This window comes from Anser cygnoides, chromosome 1 (genome assembly GCF_040182565.1).
Source record: "Anser cygnoides isolate HZ-2024a breed goose chromosome 1, Taihu_goose_T2T_genome, whole genome shotgun sequence".
NCBI lineage: Eukaryota > Metazoa > Chordata > Aves > Anseriformes > Anatidae > Anser > Anser cygnoides.
In genome coordinates this window covers 27,324,692-27,343,352 of record NC_089873.1, presented here as the reverse complement: position 1 = coordinate 27,343,352, position 18,661 = coordinate 27,324,692, and the positions used below count along the sequence as shown (strand labels likewise).

At 38.7% G+C, this 18,661-nt stretch overlaps 1 protein-coding gene across 2 annotated transcripts in view; it reads right to left on the bottom strand.

Annotated features, from left to right (window-relative positions):
• Nucleotides 1-2,524: 2,524 nt before the first annotated feature.
• ASZ1 (ankyrin repeat, SAM and basic leucine zipper domain containing 1) overlaps nt 2,525-18,661 on the bottom strand; it is a 39,772-nt gene continuing 23,635 nt past the window's right edge. For both annotated transcript variants that reach the window (XM_048050999.2, XM_066991316.1), the window contains exons 8-13: nt 16,429-16,504; nt 16,033-16,089; nt 10,565-10,677; nt 5,616-5,721; nt 5,079-5,192; nt 2,525-3,245 (exon numbers count right to left, since the gene is read on the bottom strand). In XM_048050999.2, the coding sequence (XP_047906956.2) occupies nt 3,099-3,245; nt 5,079-5,192; nt 5,616-5,721; nt 10,565-10,677; nt 16,033-16,089; nt 16,429-16,504 (613 nt within the window). In that variant the 3' untranslated portion in view covers nt 2,525-3,098. The remainder of the gene's footprint in view (nt 3,246-5,078; nt 5,193-5,615; nt 5,722-10,564; nt 10,678-16,032; nt 16,090-16,428; nt 16,505-18,661) is intronic.

Sequence of the window (18,661 nt, the reverse complement as noted above, 5' to 3'; positions counted from 1 at the left end):
CTTCAAGCAACTGTCAGATTTGGCCCCAGGTCCAAGACACTCAATCCCTCTGCACCCCAATTTGCACTACTGTAAAAGGAAAATAATACTTCACAGGCTTGTGAGGCTTACCTGCTTAATGTATGCAAAGCTCTTTAGCATTTTCCTCCCATCCCCTCATAGATGTGCTAATCATTGCATTATTACTATTTCAGGATAATGACTTTAATGTGGTGACTTACAGAAGAAGGCCTCTCAGCAGGGTGATTTTCATCTGAAGGCTCCCGCACCAGGTGCTGGTGGGGGGTTTGAATTTTGACTGCATGGCTCAGGGGCCAGATTTTGCAGTAATCTCTTTGCTTCCTGCCCTATCACAACCATACTGTGATACCTTCTCAAGCAGGGAATTTGAAAAAGGCACTGAAACAACATGAAAGTGAACACAGGACCTTGAAGTTCACTGTTTTAAGCCTGAGTTTGGAATCTGAAGAATACTTTTTTTTTTTTTTAAAATGATGAGGTAGGTTAAAGTAACCTTTATTTGGCTTTTATCTTATCCTACTTACTCAGCACAATTAATGACTGACCAATTAAATGAGACATTTAAAGTCCAACATCAGGTCTAAGATGCTTGTTTCTCACATGTGGATTATGCCTTTTTGAACACTCCAACACACTAAGGATGCTGATGGCAGAAAATTTGTAATTAACCTGCATGCTGCCCACAGTCAAGTGTTTGCAATTGTGGTCTTACAAACACCAGAAATAAGCGATTCATAAGACAACTTAACAGGACTGGCTTCTCCCAAATGCATTTTGGAGGCCAGCCTAAGTAGCAGCTTATTGTAGAAATGCACTACCCACTTCATTAAGGAGGCAGTCGATTTAAGCAACTATACAACGAAATAGACACTATTATTTAAAATAGAAATATATTTTGCTTTTATTGTACAAATTACTAGGAGAAGGCAGTCCTCTACTTATTCAATTTCCCTTATTAGATCCATAACGTGGTCTACAGAAACAAAAAAAAAAGTTTGCCCAGTGTACTAGTAGTGTAGTAGTAACTGTAGAAGCAAAATGAAATGCATAGTAAAACGTAGTAAATGAAGTAGTAAAGAAATGTAGTAAATGAAGTAAAATGTAGTAAATGAAGTAGTAAAATCAAAGTGTAGTAGTAAAATGAAGACATTTGGAATTTGAAGTATCACCTTTCTGATGACTTTATCTATATAAAGTTAGTTTAGTACAATGTTCAAACCTTTGACTCATTTCTGTCAAGAATATTTTATCGTACCTCTCAAACTAGAAACCACTTATCAGCAAGTATCATACTTTTATTTCCCCTCATAGGTATTTTACAATAGGTATGAACAACAACAACATCCTCCCAACTGGAAAAAACAAAAACAAAAAGATGTTTTGCATCAAACTTCTAATATTTGCCAGCTATCTCATCACTGGACAACTGCATCTGAGTATTTCTGAACTGTATTTAGAGGTAATTAGAAGAGTTCTGTATGTATAACATTGTGTGTGACAAACAGTTAAAACTGCACTTTATAGATTTTTGTATTTTCCATTTTCATGGATTTTTTCCTTTTGTGATGTGTCTTGTTAGTTCTGAACTAATTACAAGGTAGTACAAAGAAACAGAACTATTTTTAAAAGTATTTCCTTTTCTATGCTGTTTCAAGTCAGGATGCTGATACTGTATTTACTTCTACACTTCTGCTGGTAGATGGTGGTGGTGGGGAATATTACTTACCCTCTCTGATCCAAAGTTGGGAACAGAATGGAAAAAAAAAGTTGTATTTGCTTCTAGCTTCATCACTCTGTAGGATGTTCCTTGCACTGAATGAGAAAGCTGGGAGGAAAGGCGGTAAAACAACTGCAATAACAAGCAAACATACTAACACTCGAGGTAATTTTCTAAAACAAAAAGCAGAAAACAACTGTGACAGCAACAGTAACAGCCTGGAGTAGCAATCGGTCTTTTTTATCTTCTCATTACTAGTCTCTGGAGGAAGCATTCAAGATTAAGACTGCACACACCTCTGAAAAGAGTGCTGAAGTATGACGCCCCCATTGAGACTACTGGTTTTTCAGACAGCTTCTGATTTAATAGAAGAATGTCCCTTCACAGACTTTCAGCACTTTTACATGTTTTTATTGAAGTCTACAAAAACGTAACTGTGATTTAGATGACTTACACCAATTCCCTTTTTTTGCAACACAGCTAGTAGTGTGGTAACCAGACTGAAAACCAGATACGAATATTTTGCTGCAGAACTACGAACAACTCTTTAAATGGAGAAAACCTCAAGAGAGAATCACTCAACACAAAGCTTCTGTAGTGAAAGCTGATCAGATCAAGAAGAAACATGCTGATACTCCTTCTAAGTTGCCTGCATTCTCATAGCTAGGATTGCTATAATCCTTTTAGCATCCTTATAATCCTTTTTGGGATGAAACTGTTAATAGAAGTAATTATGCCTGAGGAAACAGATCTCAGGCATAAATTGAATAGCACAGTTCAGTTGGAAATTACTTTTCAGACTACATGTAAAAAGATACCTGCAGTCCTGTGGCTGTTACAAAACAAAACAACAAAACAAAAACACCTCACCAGAAAGTTTTTCGTATGAATCTATACTGCAAAAAGATCTTTCTCAACGTAACAATCATGATACTTAATATTAAAAAGGCAAAACACACCTGCTTGATCATTTTAAATACAAGCACGCAACATAAACGATACAGTATTATTTGCTTCTGTTTTTCCTTTGTGAACAACAGGCAGCAGCTATTACAGCAGCTGAACAACAGGCGAAAACAAAACTAGTAATCAGTAAAATAGTAACAACCTTATGGCAAAAAAGCAGCTTTGATGAGATTTTGTACCTACTGTCTGTACCAGAAACAAAATCTTAAAGACACCTTTAAGTAAGCACATCTTATTTTTGATTCTAGACCAAATGTACTTACTGGATGCAAATATTATGGATACAATGAGAAACTACAGTAATTTTCACGAGTTCAGCTCAGTTACATACACTGAATTTAAACATAATGTGACCAAGTTTTCCAGAAGTATTCAAAGCACTAAAAAAAACAAGTCAGTCTTTCTTTGCCATTAACTTAGTTATAAAGAAGAAAAAACCAAACCCAAACAATGTTAATGCTCCCATTTTTACTAATCTTTTTTCCAAGGTGGGTGCTTTTTCTGGGAATACCACTTGACTGGGGTCATTCTTCTGTTCATGCTGAAGCAGATGTTAAGTTCATGTAGAAAGCACAACAAAGAAAAAAAGTTAGTGTGAAAGCTTCTGAAGTATGTGATAAAGCACAATCCTAGATTCTCAGGACTGAGATATTATTTCTGTGTGTCCGTGCCCTACTTCAACAGAAATCAATGTGGAAGCCTTTATCTTATCTCATGGGCAATGATTCTGTAAGCAATACACACTAGAAAACAAACTGTTTACAAACTGAATTCCTCAGGAGTAAAACATACTAATAGACAGTACAAAAAATCAACACCAAAACATTTAAACTCCAATCATCAAATATTTTAACCAGGACTTTTGCTATTTAATAACTAGAAGAACTGTTTATTAAAACAACAGTTAAACACGTATTTGATTGAGCTTTCAAAGACTCCTTGAAATTAAAGGGAGAGTGGAAAGTACCATACAAGTGCCTGCTCAAATGCCTGCTGAAGTTGAGTGCAGCCTTGTCATGAAGTGAAACACTGGTAAGTCCTGCTTCCCTCCCTTACTATGTAATGCTTGGCAGGCCACCTCATTTCCTATACTTTCAAAAAATTGAATGCCATGCACTTAACGCATACTGAAAGCAAAACCTTGTGATGACGAAGCTTAGGAAATACTACTGCAGATTTTAAGGGAATTTGTACTAACTTACTATCTAAGAGGTTCCACTGGTTCATTTACATTGACACTTTTCATAATAAGTGTTTCAGTGCTCTCCAGTGATTCAATACTGCCCCACCAGAAATTTAGCATTAGAATGCTTCATATTAGTCTTCCTCAGTCACACTCATAACACACTACACTATTTTAGTACAACGGGAATTATTACATTTTTCAAAATAACTGGACGGCTAATGTTTAATGCCTGTTTAACAGTGGGTGTAGAGACACCGTGCTGCATCTTCACAGCTATAAAACCTCCAATTCAGATGACAGCAAGTGCAAGTAGCACCTAACTCAGGTCCTCGCAGCCCCTCGCAACTGGCCTGCACACACGAGGCAGATATATACATGCAGTTGACTTCTGCATATGCAAACAACGGAACATAAAGAGCTAAAGAGTTCTTTGTTAGAACCTCTTAAATGTATTTGGTGTTAAGTGATTTATTAGGAGAAAGCTGTTATATTACATTAAATTTACTTGAACTCCAGGAAATTGCATTAGTAGCATTATACTTAAGGTCCGAGTTCCACATGGCTTCATTCAGTAACAGATTCCTTTCTGACACTGATGCTCCATTTACTCTACCAGAGCAGCCATTCATTTTACTGGCCTATTACTTAACGTGACCCCACTTGACAAGAGCGTATCATTGTGTTGGTCTGAGAATGACTGATGTGGTGCTAACATCTAGCCTTGACCTCTCCCACCCTCTTCTTTTGTCACTCTGCAAAGTTATCTGGAATGCCTCCTATTCAATCCATAAAACTGCAGTATCTTCCTTGAGAGTCAATAATTCCAAACAAAAGATTCCTTAATTAATAAGTATTCAGAGTGGTTTACGCCACAGTGGCTGTCCACGTGCACAAGAGTAGTTCCCACTTAATTCCTTGCTGTGGTAGAAAGAATAAGATTGACCTTCATTTCATATTCCATTCATATTCCTTCATTTGGAGACTCTCCACACTGTTTTGTAACATCCTAGATTATTTCACGTTCTGTTATGGAAAGGTGGGAAGAAGGGTACGAGCGGTGGATGCAGTGATCAAACTACAGCTAAAGTGGCTGAGACAGACCAAGGTACAGAACATTTCACGGATGGCTGTCACATTCAAGATACTGCAGCCAGGTTTCTGTGTGCAATGTAACGGCCTCACTCTCACCTTCTCCACGAGGTCCTTCAGTCTGGCAACTTCTTCTCCCAACCTTTCAACATTGTAAACCACATCTCTGCAGACTTCAATATATCTTTCGGTTGGTGCCCACTGCAGCACTATCTGTTGAGAGTCAGTTATTTGCCAGAATTACTGCAAATTACAACTTAATGCTAATTAGTTGAGGTAGTATACAAGGCAGTGTCAGAAAAAAAATGTAACTTTTTTAATGCTAGGTTTTCATTGTATGATTTATGCATGACATTGATCTACTGCTCTTTTAGCCTTCGTGGGAAGCTCCTGTCACCTGAATTCCCCTGTCAGGGGAAACACTGAGAAACAGCTTTATGTTCTTTAATAGGGCAGCTTAACTCTGAAATAAATTTTTAAAAAATAATTGTACTTTAGAGAAAAAACATTGGACAGCTTTAGAAAACTAACAACGATCAAGACAGTTGATTAGTATTCGTATTTTTCATTTTACAGCATAGAACAATGCTATTCCCCAAACTCTAAATCAATTCTTTTTTCCCTTTGGTTGAATACCTTGTGAGAATTTTTGAGAAAATGATTATTTATGGTCTGCACAGGAACAGTCAGCTTGCTACACTCTTTATTCAACTTCTGAAGGAACTTGAGGCATTCATCTCCACTACCAAAACAAAACCATATTCCATTATTTGTAAAAGGCTATGTCTTTTCACAAGCTAAAATCATCTATGCGTTTCCAGCATTGGCTAGTAAGTGAATCAGACATGCAGTTTTATTACATTAAAAAAAAAATCTATCCTGTTTAACACACAATACTACATTTAACATCTTGGCAAGTTATGCTACTTTGATTGTCTGTTCCCCCCACCCCAAAGGGTAGCAAATCATTAAGTTACCTGGAATATTCAGCTACACACAAAGCCGAAAAAGTGTCATCCAAACTCTTTTGGGAAACATTCTACTGACCTCCACTACTATTTCTCACTCACACCAATCCTGTTTTTAATCAATTTAAGAAATTTTATACCAGATTATGCATAATAACCCCAGAACACTGCTTTCCTGTGCATGTGGGCATACAGATCAGTCTTCCAACACCAGAAGTAGAGAGCTTAGTCAACTTTATGCTGATGTATCAATATTCATTACCCACAGATTACATTTTTGAGAAGGATTTTGGGGGGGGAAATAGTAGTATTCTTGTGGAGTCACTCAGTCTCCAGCACAGCGAAAGAATGAAGAATCTGCTACTGACTTGGGCCCTGGATCTGAAAATACGTTTCTCCAAGACTAAAATACCTTATGTTATTTACTTTGAAGAAAAAGTATACTTAGTGCTCAAAAGACGGGAAGATAACTGAAAATTAGTTCGATCAGTCACCACAGAGTGGAGGAAAGGATATAGAAATTTAACAGGCTAACTTCAATGCCAAGTTTTCAGAGCTCCCATGTGAGAGTGACTCAATTCATTTTATTTTATGTGCCAGAAAGAACCCTAAGTGTCAGTTGTAAGTCATGGTGCAAGCCAGAAAGTTGCTGCCATTGACTGGGCAAAAGAAAAGGACTGGGGGGGGGGGGGGGGGGGGGGGGGCGGGGGGTGAGGTGTTAAGTAAGATCATCCATTTGCTTTTAACAAGTGAACTCTCAAATCCTGAAACTTCTGAAAAGTGCCTTTGTCACCCAGAGAACAGTTTCAGCTACCTGTAAGCCATTTTCTCCTGGAAAGAGTCCAGCAGAGGGCCACAAAGATGATACTGGGCCTGAAGCATCTTCCCTATGAAGACAGGCTGAGAGACCTGGGTCTGTTCAGCCTGGAGAAAAGAAGACTGAGAGGGGATCTCATCAATGTGTATAAATACGTGAGGTGTGGGAGACAGAGAGATTTGGCCAACCTCTTTTCAGTGGTTTGTGGGGACAGGACAAGGGGCAATGGCCACAAGATGGAGCACAGGAAGTTCTGCACCAACATGCGAAACAACTTCTTCACAGTGAGGGTGTCGGAGCACGGGAACAGGCTGCCCAGGGAGGTTGTGAAGTCTCCTTCTCTGGAGATACTCAAGGCCCGTCTGGACACCTACCTGGGCAGCCTGCTCTAAGGAACCTGCTTTGGCAGGGGGGTTGGACCCGATGGTCTTTTGAGGTCCCTTCCAACCCCTACAATTCTGTGATTCTGTGATTTAGGTGAGTAACATCAGGCCCAAAACAAAAGACAGTTTTAAGCTGGCATTTCCCTATCGCAGGACTTCAATGCATCTAGGGGAGGATCTGTGTAAATGGATTGAAACCTCAACCTCTCTCTTCTCCCTAGAGCAATCTCCTACTAAACTGAAATACAACATACATCCCCTTGCACACCTCTTCTGATAGCAAAAAGGTCAAAAAGCAATTTGCCAAACACCTGAACTAAGCTACAAGCCCATGGTGTGCAAGTGTCTAAAAAGAGGCTGCATTTAGCCCACAGATTGTTTTCATTCAGCTCTCAACTTTCTCCTACAACACCCCTCCCAAACAAGCAATATTAAGCTGCCTACTGGCAAAACACTGCTTCCTAAAAACAGCTGGGAGCCTGGGGCCTGATCTACTGCAGCATCTACACAGGAGGACAGGCGAGTCTGGAGACTCAACTCTTTGGGAACCATTCTGCACCTAGGACTTGTTCCACCAAGATGGTCCGTCAGGAAGGGAGAAGGAAAGGTGTGACAATAAAAGCAGAACACAATTTTCACTCAGTATTATCCGCAACCAGGATTATATTGCTTTAAACCTGTTCCGGAATTATTTATTTCCTTTAGTTTTCATTTTGTGTTTGCTTCTTTCCGCTTAGAAAGATACCTTTTTAGCTAGCTAGGATCAATTGCAGCACCTTCTGTGTTCTGTCACAAAAGAAGTTATTTTTCTTGAGAATCCCTCCAGAATTCCTACGTTAAGTATTTCATGGACACGAAAAGGAGGGAAAAAATATTTGCAAAACTTCTTTATTATACCAATATAGATCTTAGAAAACATTTTCATGGAATTCCTATCTGTTGCAGTGACATGTTATTTCCATTTCCAAATACTTCCAAATGGAAGTAACGTTTTCAAAATATAATCGCTTTTAAAAAGAATTAATGGCTGTCAAAACACCAGTGGCTAAACAGTGCTAGACACTCTGTGAGTTTATAATCAATCAGTTCAACATTTTCTACTATGTTAGTTTTTCTATGACTTAATGACTGATCTTCCTTCTCACAGAATGACTTTGAACAAATGGCAAGTAAAATCTTTATGTAATAGCAGATAAACATAGCCTATGATTTTAGTCTCAAGGTCAGATGCCTAGAATACATGTCAAGATGTTTTCTATAAAACCACGCATTGCTTGCCCTAACTCAAGTGCTGTCATATTTTGTTTTCTCTTTACTCAAACAATTATTTTCTGGTTTTGAGAACAATGTATGTTCTAAATCCATACTGTACAAATAAATCTTTTTGATGACCACATTACTGGTGTATGAGACTGTACCCGATATACATATTATAATTCCCTTCCCCCCCCAGGTGGCTTTGCATGCAATGATTGGTAACTTTATTTCTCCACTTATTATGTTTTTTTTTAGCTGTACTGCTTGAGTGCATATACCAAACACTGCTCACTATAGGCCAATTTGAAAAAGTATAATTTTTAACATAAAAAAATGCATGAAGCTTGAACTGGACAAAGTCCTTTCAAACTGCAGCTAATGCTCCCTTTATGAAGAATCAAAATCCTTTTATAATGGTGCCGAACTTGGACACTGAGACACCCAGATGCCTGGTCTACTTCCTCAGCTCAGCAGCAAAGCCTCTATTTTAATAGGAAAGGTTCAGGTGTTGTCAGAATATTTAAGATGTGTATCTATATCGTGATGGTTTGTACCTTCTGGCATGCTGGAACTTTAGTTCTTCAGTCTTAGAGAACACATGCTGGTTTTCATCTGAATTCTCTTCTGGAAGCAAACAGGTACTAACTTTGACAGAGCAATCTCCTCAGAGACAAGAAGGCAGCATCAAGGCCCTGTATTAGAACGTGAACACCTGCCTCTCCCAGCCCACCTCAGTCTTTCAAGGGCTTCCCTTCTCAAGAGCCTCGCATAACCTCTCACATCCCACAGTTCAAATTTGGCATCATGGTGCAAAAATGCACCTCGAACAAGCTGCAAAAGATCTTTTGTATCAACACAGTAATGGTTACACGAACAGGCATGCTGTCAGCACCAGGAGCAAGCAGTTTATGTAAGAATGGTTAGACAGGAGTGGAGAATGTACTAGACAGACTCACAAAAAAAAATATAGCAGGACCACATGGTGACATGAGGGCTAACGCACAGCACCAGTGGGATTCAGCTGCCTCCAAAGGATGGAGGTAACGTACAGAATGCACTTGAACCCTTCAGCCCAACGAACAACATGAGCATGAGGTTAGCCTCACATCTCCCACATAGAACAGACAGCTCTCCCTTGTGTTGTGGAGAAAAAAGAAGTAGCTAACGGAGGAGTAGTGCAGCTACTAGGCAAGAATTACCCTCTTGACTAGTAGTGCACTAGCCAACAAGAGGTATCTCCCAGAAGGAAGAACCTAAATTCAAGTCTAGGTCTCTTTTAGAAAAACTATTACACAGCAAAACAGAGGATAAGAGGTTTAAGAAACCTTAAGACACCTTTACACTTACTACAGCCTTCAATCTTCTTTTAGTGGCAGATATGGGAACTGTTCTACCAGTGCTTAGGGGACTGATGAAGTTTAATAAGGCTGCTGGAGGATGTTTCTCTCAGCTCAGGCCTGGCTTTCATGGGACTGCACAAGACTATACCAGAATAAAGTACAACAGGTGCTGTAGAGTTGATACTAGAGCCCTATAGAGAAGTTTTCTCTCTCTCTCTGCACATCTTTTTATTGCATTGTAAACTCAAATTTAAGTACTAGAAGAGTCTGTCTTGTTTACAGATACAACAGAGAATTGGAGAGACCACATCAGTTAGAGTCTGCAAGGGTCAAAAATGCACTTGAAACATGGGTAAGGGAAGAAGGCAAGACTCTACTTCCTTGAAGAAATAAAAAAAAATCTGCTCACTGAAGCTAATCAGAAAAAATAAAGAACGAGTTAACGCTGGAGTCAGAGAAGCCACGTGTGATATAAACACACCTAGTGAAACCCCAGCACAGCAACGCCATGTAACCTTGTCTGGGGTACAGAGAAGGAATTTATCACTCAGAGATGACCAAAGCAATGGCATAAGATTGCAACATAACCCATAAACAGAGTCCTAAGAACAATAATCTACGCTTCTAACTTTCTTTTGTACAAAATGTAGACTACCACCTCTCAAAATCCACTAACTCGCATGAATGCTTATACATGGGGTAAGGTGTGAGAAAATCTTAGCTCTGTGCTAAAGAAAATGTTACAGTCACTTGAATAGTTATTACAGTCACTTGAATAGTTTGTATTTCACTTTACTTTCCTTAAATACACAGTTATTACCTGAATTCCATCTTCACTACTTCAGGGAGATCTCCAATTCTTATTTCTTCCACTTGTAGCTCATTAATAGCATCTTGGAGTTTCTGTTGATCTACGGGATTTGTAACGCCAATCTAAATTTAAAAAGTCATTTCAGATTTATAATTTAGTTTTAATATGTATTAAACATAAAACAGTTTACTACTACTTGAGTCAAAAGAAGTTACTTTTAAGTTAATGCAGTCAACTACAATGTTTGTAACTTTGAAAGGAGAAAAACACACAAAATTTAAACTATTTAATGATGGAAACCGAAACGACAAGAACCCAGTAGGAGTCAAAACTGATATCACACTTTGAAGAATCTGTTTATTACAAACAACTAACAGCTGTTTCTTCTTAAGTACTCTCATGTTGTTAGGATGCTATGCTCAGGTATTTCAGAATCGTCTAAGAGGTGATTCTGTTAAAGACTCAGCTACCATAAAATACTCTATAAAAGCAGACTTTTTATGTATCTGAAAGACAGCATACTTATAAAATCTGAATACGTTTCTCACCTCACATTGAGACCAGGTATCATAAGCCTAAATGCTACTTGACACAGGCTTATACAGTCCCTATGACTTAATTTCTCATTCTCCAGCTGAGTACCGAGACCCAGCAGGAATGGGCCACTCTACAACTTCAGACTGCAGGGATACCATGGACTCCAAAGCTGGGACGTAGGGGGCTCTCACTCATGTTCTTGAGATCTGAAATTCCATGCTGCAGCCTCAGAAATCTGTAAGATATAAGATTTTCAGACCTCCGGCTTTCTGGAACTATTGGTCTGGTTGACAAGAAGCCCAGCATGAGCCGACAACATGTGCTTGCTGCCCAGAAAGCCAACCATATTCTGAGCTGCATCAAAAGAAGCGTGGCCAGCAGGACGAGGGAGGGGATTCTCCCTCTCCACTCTGTTCCTATGAGACCACACCTGGAGCACCATGTGCAGCTCTGCGGCCTCCAGCACAAGAAGGACATGGAAGTATTAGAATGAGTCCAGAGGAGAACCACAAAGATTATCAGAGGCTGGAGCACCTCTCCCATGAAGACAGGCTGAGAGAGCTGGGGTTGTTCAGCCTGGAGAAGAGAAGGCTCTGGGGAGACCTTATAGCAGCCTTCTATAGGTACTATAGGCCAGTACCTAAAGGGGGCCTACAGAAAAGCTAGGGAGAGACTCTTTGTCAGGGAGTGTAGTGATAGGACAAGGAGTAATGGCTTTAAACTGAAAGAGAGTAGATTTAGATTAGATATAAGGAAGAAATTCTTCACTCAGAGGGTGGTGAGGCACTGGAATGGGTTTCCCAGAGAAGCTGTGGATGGACAGGGCTTTGGGCAACCTGGTCTGGTGGGAGGTGTCCCTACCAAGGGCAGGGGGTTGGAACTGGTTGGTCTTTGAGGTCCCTTCCAACCCACTCTATGATTGCAGGAAGAATTTTGAATGACCAGCTGGCAATACACATCAGATCAAAATGCCAGGCAGTCTCTCTGCCATGGATGGTGCCAGGCAGCAGTTCTACAGACAAGAAGGTGCCCAGAGAAACGGTTTACATGAGACACAAGTTTTTGATGGTCAGCGTTCATCATGGCTCCATAAAAGCAGTTTCCCAAGTTCTCTGCTAGGTGTTCAAAAAGTGACAGATATCACGTAACTACAAGATCACAAGTTCTCTTCAGACATTTCAAACAGATGTTATAGATCTACAGACAACTACAGATCTAACTTCAGCAATTTCCATTAGGTTTTCATGGGTTCCTGAACAAATTGTACTCAAGTCTCTTTGATAAACATCACTAGCAGCCTTAAGAGAGAAAAATCTGGATTTTCTAGAAATAAATTTTTTTATGTGGAGCTGTAAATTTATTAGTTCTCAACTTTTTCTTGAGATGCCCTATCTAGTATGAACTAATATTTTTTTAATGTTTACAAAGCGAAGTGACATCTAACAGCAGTAACCTGATTTATGAGCAGCAAATTTACTTTTAGTTATGATTAACACATCAAATAAACTCTTCCAAGGACAGAGTGGCAGTTACTCTTGAGTATTAAAAATATCTGGCTTAAAGCAGGAAGTATTAAGATAATTGGAATTGATTTTGATGCAATCTTCTCATTCCTGGAACAAACGTCAGGATACGGCTTTCTGATCAGTGTATCAAGACTATGATGTAATTTGTATCCCTGAAAATAAAACAACTTTGTTCTGTGAGCAAATCAGTTGACTGAGCACCACCACACCTTGAAGATATGGCTTATTATGTAAGGAGTGTCATAAAAATCGTTATAGATAAAGTCCTCCATCACCACAGTCCTTTCTGAATCTAGAAGTCCTAGGTGCAGAATTTAAGAGAGCGGATATATCAGTGCAATCTACCTCCCCAAAGCGGGCATATTTTCCCTTTCCAGCCCATCTATGCTGAACGGGAGGGTTTACCAAGAATCTGACCATTCATGTGATGACAAAATGCAAGGAATGAGAAGTATCTGAAACCCCTCTTCTTTCTTTATGGATAAGCAAGCTTTTAGGCTGGTGTAAGTTCAATTGTACTCTGCAGTCCAACTAATGCCAGCTGAAGTAACCATACATTTAAGAACATAGAAGTGTTGTACCAGGACTTGCTTGTATCTGTTAAATAGACTATACAATTTTAGGCACATCAGCTAACAACACTTCACTCAAACAAAAACAAACCAAAAACTCCATGAAAACCCACGTGCCGGCATCAACATGACTTTTCTGTCATCCTTTAGACAGAAATAAAAGAAGAGGTGAATAACAGATTACCTGAAGTAAAAGACGGCATACTTCTCAGATAACACCAGTGAGGTTATACACTAAGTCTCACGTCTTTGCCATATTGCCCAAATGGTCACTTTTTTTTTTTTTTTTTTTTAAACAATTTCAAAATATTCTGCCAAATATAAAATGCTTTTTTTTTTTTTGTGAGGGAAGGTGGAAGAGGAAGGAGAATCCTGGTACTGTGATATGGAAGTATGCAGACCAGATAACTCCAATGATGAAGTTAAACCTTTGGGTTATATATCTTGATTTGTTAATATTTAATTATGCTTTCTCAAATCCAGAAGAGCATGCCAATTTCTCTTATTCTAAACTAAGACATGTGACACGTGAGAACAGAGCCTTCTCAGTCCAAAATGCATCATGAAATAAAATTATTTGTGCCACTGTCTTCTGAGATGAATACTCAAAAAAGATGTCCGCCTGCCCCCCTCCCCAAATATCTAAGTGTCATAAGAAGCACAGAACCAAACAGCCCAGTATACTGAACAGACTTGTCTCAGTATGGAACAGTTTATAACTTGACGGAATGCATGGATTTCAGCTTGAAAGAGTCATTGTTTAGGCTCTGTTGTAGAATACAGATAAAGATATTTACAGAGAAAATATCTTTCTGATATTGTTTGATGGAGGAAAGTGTCTCATGTTAGTGACAGGATTTTTTCTCCACTTCTTTGGATAAAAACCAGCATGGTTCAGAGGCATCCATCAGAGGTCATCATTAATCTTTGCAGTAATAAGATCCAGGCTCTTTAAAAGAGCTGGCTGTTAGTGGTAGATCTGCCATCACACTAAAACCTCTCAACTCTAGAGTTATGAGGAAACAGATTAGATTTTTTCTATCAGTGGAGTGGGGAGAAACTGTTACTAGAGCTCTAAAACTAAAATCAAGAATTTAGGGTAACTTATGAAGTGGTAAGAAGCCAGGAGCATTATATCATTTGAAAAAAATCCTGAGTTGAAGACTAATTAATTTATGTCCATGCACAAAGCACGACTTATTTTCCAGGTATTGCTTCCTGCTGTTGCTGAGGCAGATATGGTATTCCTGTGCAAGAACAGCTGATCCAGGTATTTATTTTGGTTTGTCCCCAAAAGTTCTCTTTGTAATAGGAAGCCCCAAACATGTTAGAACACTGAAACAGAAGTTAGCAGTTTATATGAAAAATATTAAGTCTCTTCAGTGAAGGAATGCTAAGGCTCAGCTATTCACTTAAGTCCATAATCCCCTCCCCCTCCTCCAAAGTCCCCATGACAAAAACAAGTAACAATGATTACAACATCAAAACAGGCGATCAATTTGAACATGTATTGCAGTTTAATGCAATCACAAGAGAGAGCAGCTCACAGTCACGAGAAGAAAAACCACAAAAATGTCTTAAGGGTGAAATTCCTGTAAAGGTGGGGCTTTACGGATTCAAATGAAGCCCACACTGCGATGCTGCCCAGCAGACACAATCCCAAAGCTTCAAGAAAAGCACAGATGCTGACATGCCTTGTAATATTTATGTCTACATGAACTCTCAGAGAAACCTCTTGATCGACAAAACTCCCCATAGGTACCCCCTCTGAGAATACAGGTATTTCTGAGCTCTGTCAAAACACTGACAACACCAGGTCTACTCAGTTACAAGATAAACCTTCATGCAAAACATCCTTGCGACACCAGCACTGAAAGAACAGTAACAGCTGCAGATAAATGTTAATTCCGCCTGCTAGAACACATGCGTCCATGGAACCATGACTGTTTTGGTACTGTCCCAGGGTAAAACAACAAGGTATCCAAACCAGAGTAGGGGAAAAAAGCTTACACTGAGGATGTATGTGGCTAGCATGTGTAGCAAGAAGCAGGCCTCAGACAGCTGGTTTAAGAAGGCCCCTTCAGTATCCTGGATCGGGTACAGAGTGCTAGGAAGTATCCTGCAGCCTGAACTAGTTACATTGTTTTAAGGAGACTGCTAAGATTGGATTTCATTATGGCACCCTCCTTTAAGCAGAGGAAGTTTTCCCCAGAGTGGTAATTCTAATAAGTCTAAGGAAAATGCAATCACCTTATTTCTACTACAAACTGAAACCTTACAATATCTTATCAGTTTCACCTACACAACAGTGGAATACCGAGCTTCCCAAATGTAGTAAACTGTAAGAAATCAAAATTTTTTTTTTTGGTTAAGGATTTACAAGTCTGTGTGGGATATGAGATCCCACAATGCAAAAGATACTACCACCTCACAAACTGGACCACATTTAAAGGGTTATTTAGGATTATCTACTGATAATACTAGCACTGATTTCTGTTCAGGGAAAACATACTTACATACTTACCAAAGTTAACAACTAAAATTCCAAACTGAACTATTTCCTGCTCACCTCAACTGCTACATCATTACAGCAAAGGAATACTGGGGGCCTCCACTTCATACTCAGGCAAAGAATATCCAAGAATTCAACTCTCAGAATTTGAGGTTGGTCTGTGGGATTACATACTTCAGAAAACATCTCTCTATATATTAAAATTCGAGTTGCTGTATAAGATTTTGAAAACAGACCTTTAAAGAATTCTTAAAAATTTAGACATTTCTAAGGAAAAGATATTAAAGCCATTTAAGAAAAAGGAAAAAATTTTCAGAGTAGTAAACTGACCTGTATTAACTCTTCTTTTTGCATGATCAGAAGTTGCCTTAAATATACATCTCTTTCCTGTATAAGGCAAAGGGTTTTCTGTCATCAAAAAATTTCAAAAGAAAACACTGACTTCACTTAATGTTTTTCCCCACTTATGTTTTATTTCAGTTTTCAGATACAAGAACAACTGCACAAAGAAACAGAAGAGTCCTCCAGTTCAGAAACATCACGTGTTGTGACTGACTAATAACCAAAATTAATCCACTGCAGTGGACCTTTACACTTCAAATGTAACTTGAAATTAATACAATTATTTGAATTAATATTCTAAAAGTGATAGAACTTATGCTGATGCTTAAGATGCATTTGTTTTCAACAATTCCTTTACAGATAGCAGATAAATCACAATCTTACCTTCAATAATCCTATTAGGTGTTCTAGACCAAGACCATGCAAAAATACTTCCATGTCATCAAAAGTTGAATAGGAACTGTAAATATAGTAAGATTTGAGGTGAAAACAATGGAAAATAAAAGCAAAAAGATAACCTCAACAATACGCTATAGAAAAAATCCCAGGCAAAGCACTGTCAGACCTAAACCTGCACGTACCTACTGATAACAGTAGTCTCTCAAAAGCATCACGGAGTGCAGCTTAATCTATCAAAATTGCATAATTTCATTTTTGGTCTATTAAGTAGAATTAAGCCTAAAGAAAACTACTTTCATAAATGAACGTCACTTTTTAGTAGCAAAACGTTCCGAATGAATTTTAAAGTTGTTCACAAAAGCCTGAAAGATTTCTAAGTGCGGTTTAAGATAAACTGTGTGTTCCTATCAGCTAATCTTCATATAAGTTGGATTCAGCCCACGGCTGTTACCCCTTTAAACCAGTTCTATTTAAACCAAAAAACGTTATCAAGAAAACAGGAATGCCTGTATTAAAGATAGCAGAAATCAGTCCAGTAACAAATTTGTTGTCAGAAGGCTACTGTTCAGAAGTTAGACTGATGAAGCAGAATAACTCATAGTAAGTTTAAAGTTTAACATTTATAAACAAAGATAAAACATGAATTCCCCACATTAATACAAGATATAAAAATTTTAAAAAGTTCAAACAGCTTTCAACAATTAGATGAACAATTGTAATGAACAGAATTAAACTGAAAAGCAAATGATACAAAAATCAAAAAGGACTACTGCAATTGCAATAGCAACCCTTTGCCAAAATCTTGAGCTTAGAGATAGTTTGCTCTCTTCTTGCTGGCCCTGAAATTAAGGTTTGCCTCCTTTTCACATCAAAGGCTAAGTCATTAAGTTCCTACTGTTAAAATTTGTTAAAAAAAATTCTTTTCTGAATACGTAAGAAAACATTTCAAGTTTGCACACTGAGAATCTCGATAATTCTGTGGACATATAGGGTCAATTTCAGCAGACAAAAATATATGAAGAGTTTAAAATAGTTTTAGTAGAGTTTGAAGATATTGTCCCTACCACGAAGTTGTGCAGAATTGTGTTATTATCCCCCCCCCAATTCCTCTTCCCCTCACCACACAGACCACAACAGCCAGCCTTTGAAGTAAGCAATTTGCATATACATTCACATATCCATTCACATAATGTGTAAAGCCGATGCCCCCAAACTGGGGAGAGGAGATAAACAACCTGCAGCGATCAATTTTGCTTTTTATTTAGGCACTCAAAGCATCTAGTTGGCATAGGTTTCGGGAGTTTTTTGGTCACTCAAGACTTTTAGTACAAGGAAAAGACATTTATTCAGCATCTGTATGTTTACTTGAAAGCCTCTCAACAAGATGACTCTTTAGAGAAGACTTGTCTAGGAGTTTGAGAGAGCAAATTCCTGACACAGATGTTTGCCTCCTTGAACAGTACAGGCATCTGGAGCCAGGACAATTCTCATTTAGGACAGCAGAAGGCAACAACTGAAGCTACCCTCACTACCTAATGATCAGAAATGAACGAGAGCAGCAACTATGACAGGTTCCATGCACTGTGGGGCACAACTTATACCCAGTACTAGATGATGCATTAGGAGCAGGTTAGAGAGGAAATGGAAATTTAGAAGACAACTGGCAATGCCTGTGATGAAAGTCATGTAGACAAACGGAAGGAAGGAGGAACCCAGCCAGAAGAAATATGATGGAGTAAACAAAAGCACAGTGTACTTCTTGACTATCGTTAGATGAAAAAACCTAACTCACTCTTTATGTGCGTGTAAATTGATAAACACCTATTCCCACATACACAGTTTAACAGCCAGACATCCATTAGACTCAGAGAGACTGCTTTCTGAAACCAGGAGTCGTACTAATCACCAGAAATGCTTAACTGATGCAGACAAAACTGGTAGAGTTTAGAAAAAGCCTACTAACGCACTGAAATCCTAGAAGTGCAAAACTGCTTAATACAGTTACATCTGCATGGTTGGACATCTGGCTGCCACAAACTATTGTTAAGTAGGCCACAGGATTTCAGTGTCTTACTTTAAAAGCTTATCAAGATTACCAAGGCACTGGTAGAATGTCCTCTAGCCACCATCAGGTTTCAACAGCACAGAATTTGGATAACTGCTGCATGGTGCTAACTTACTTCCTTATTTTATTAATAAGATGCAAGAACAAAGAGGG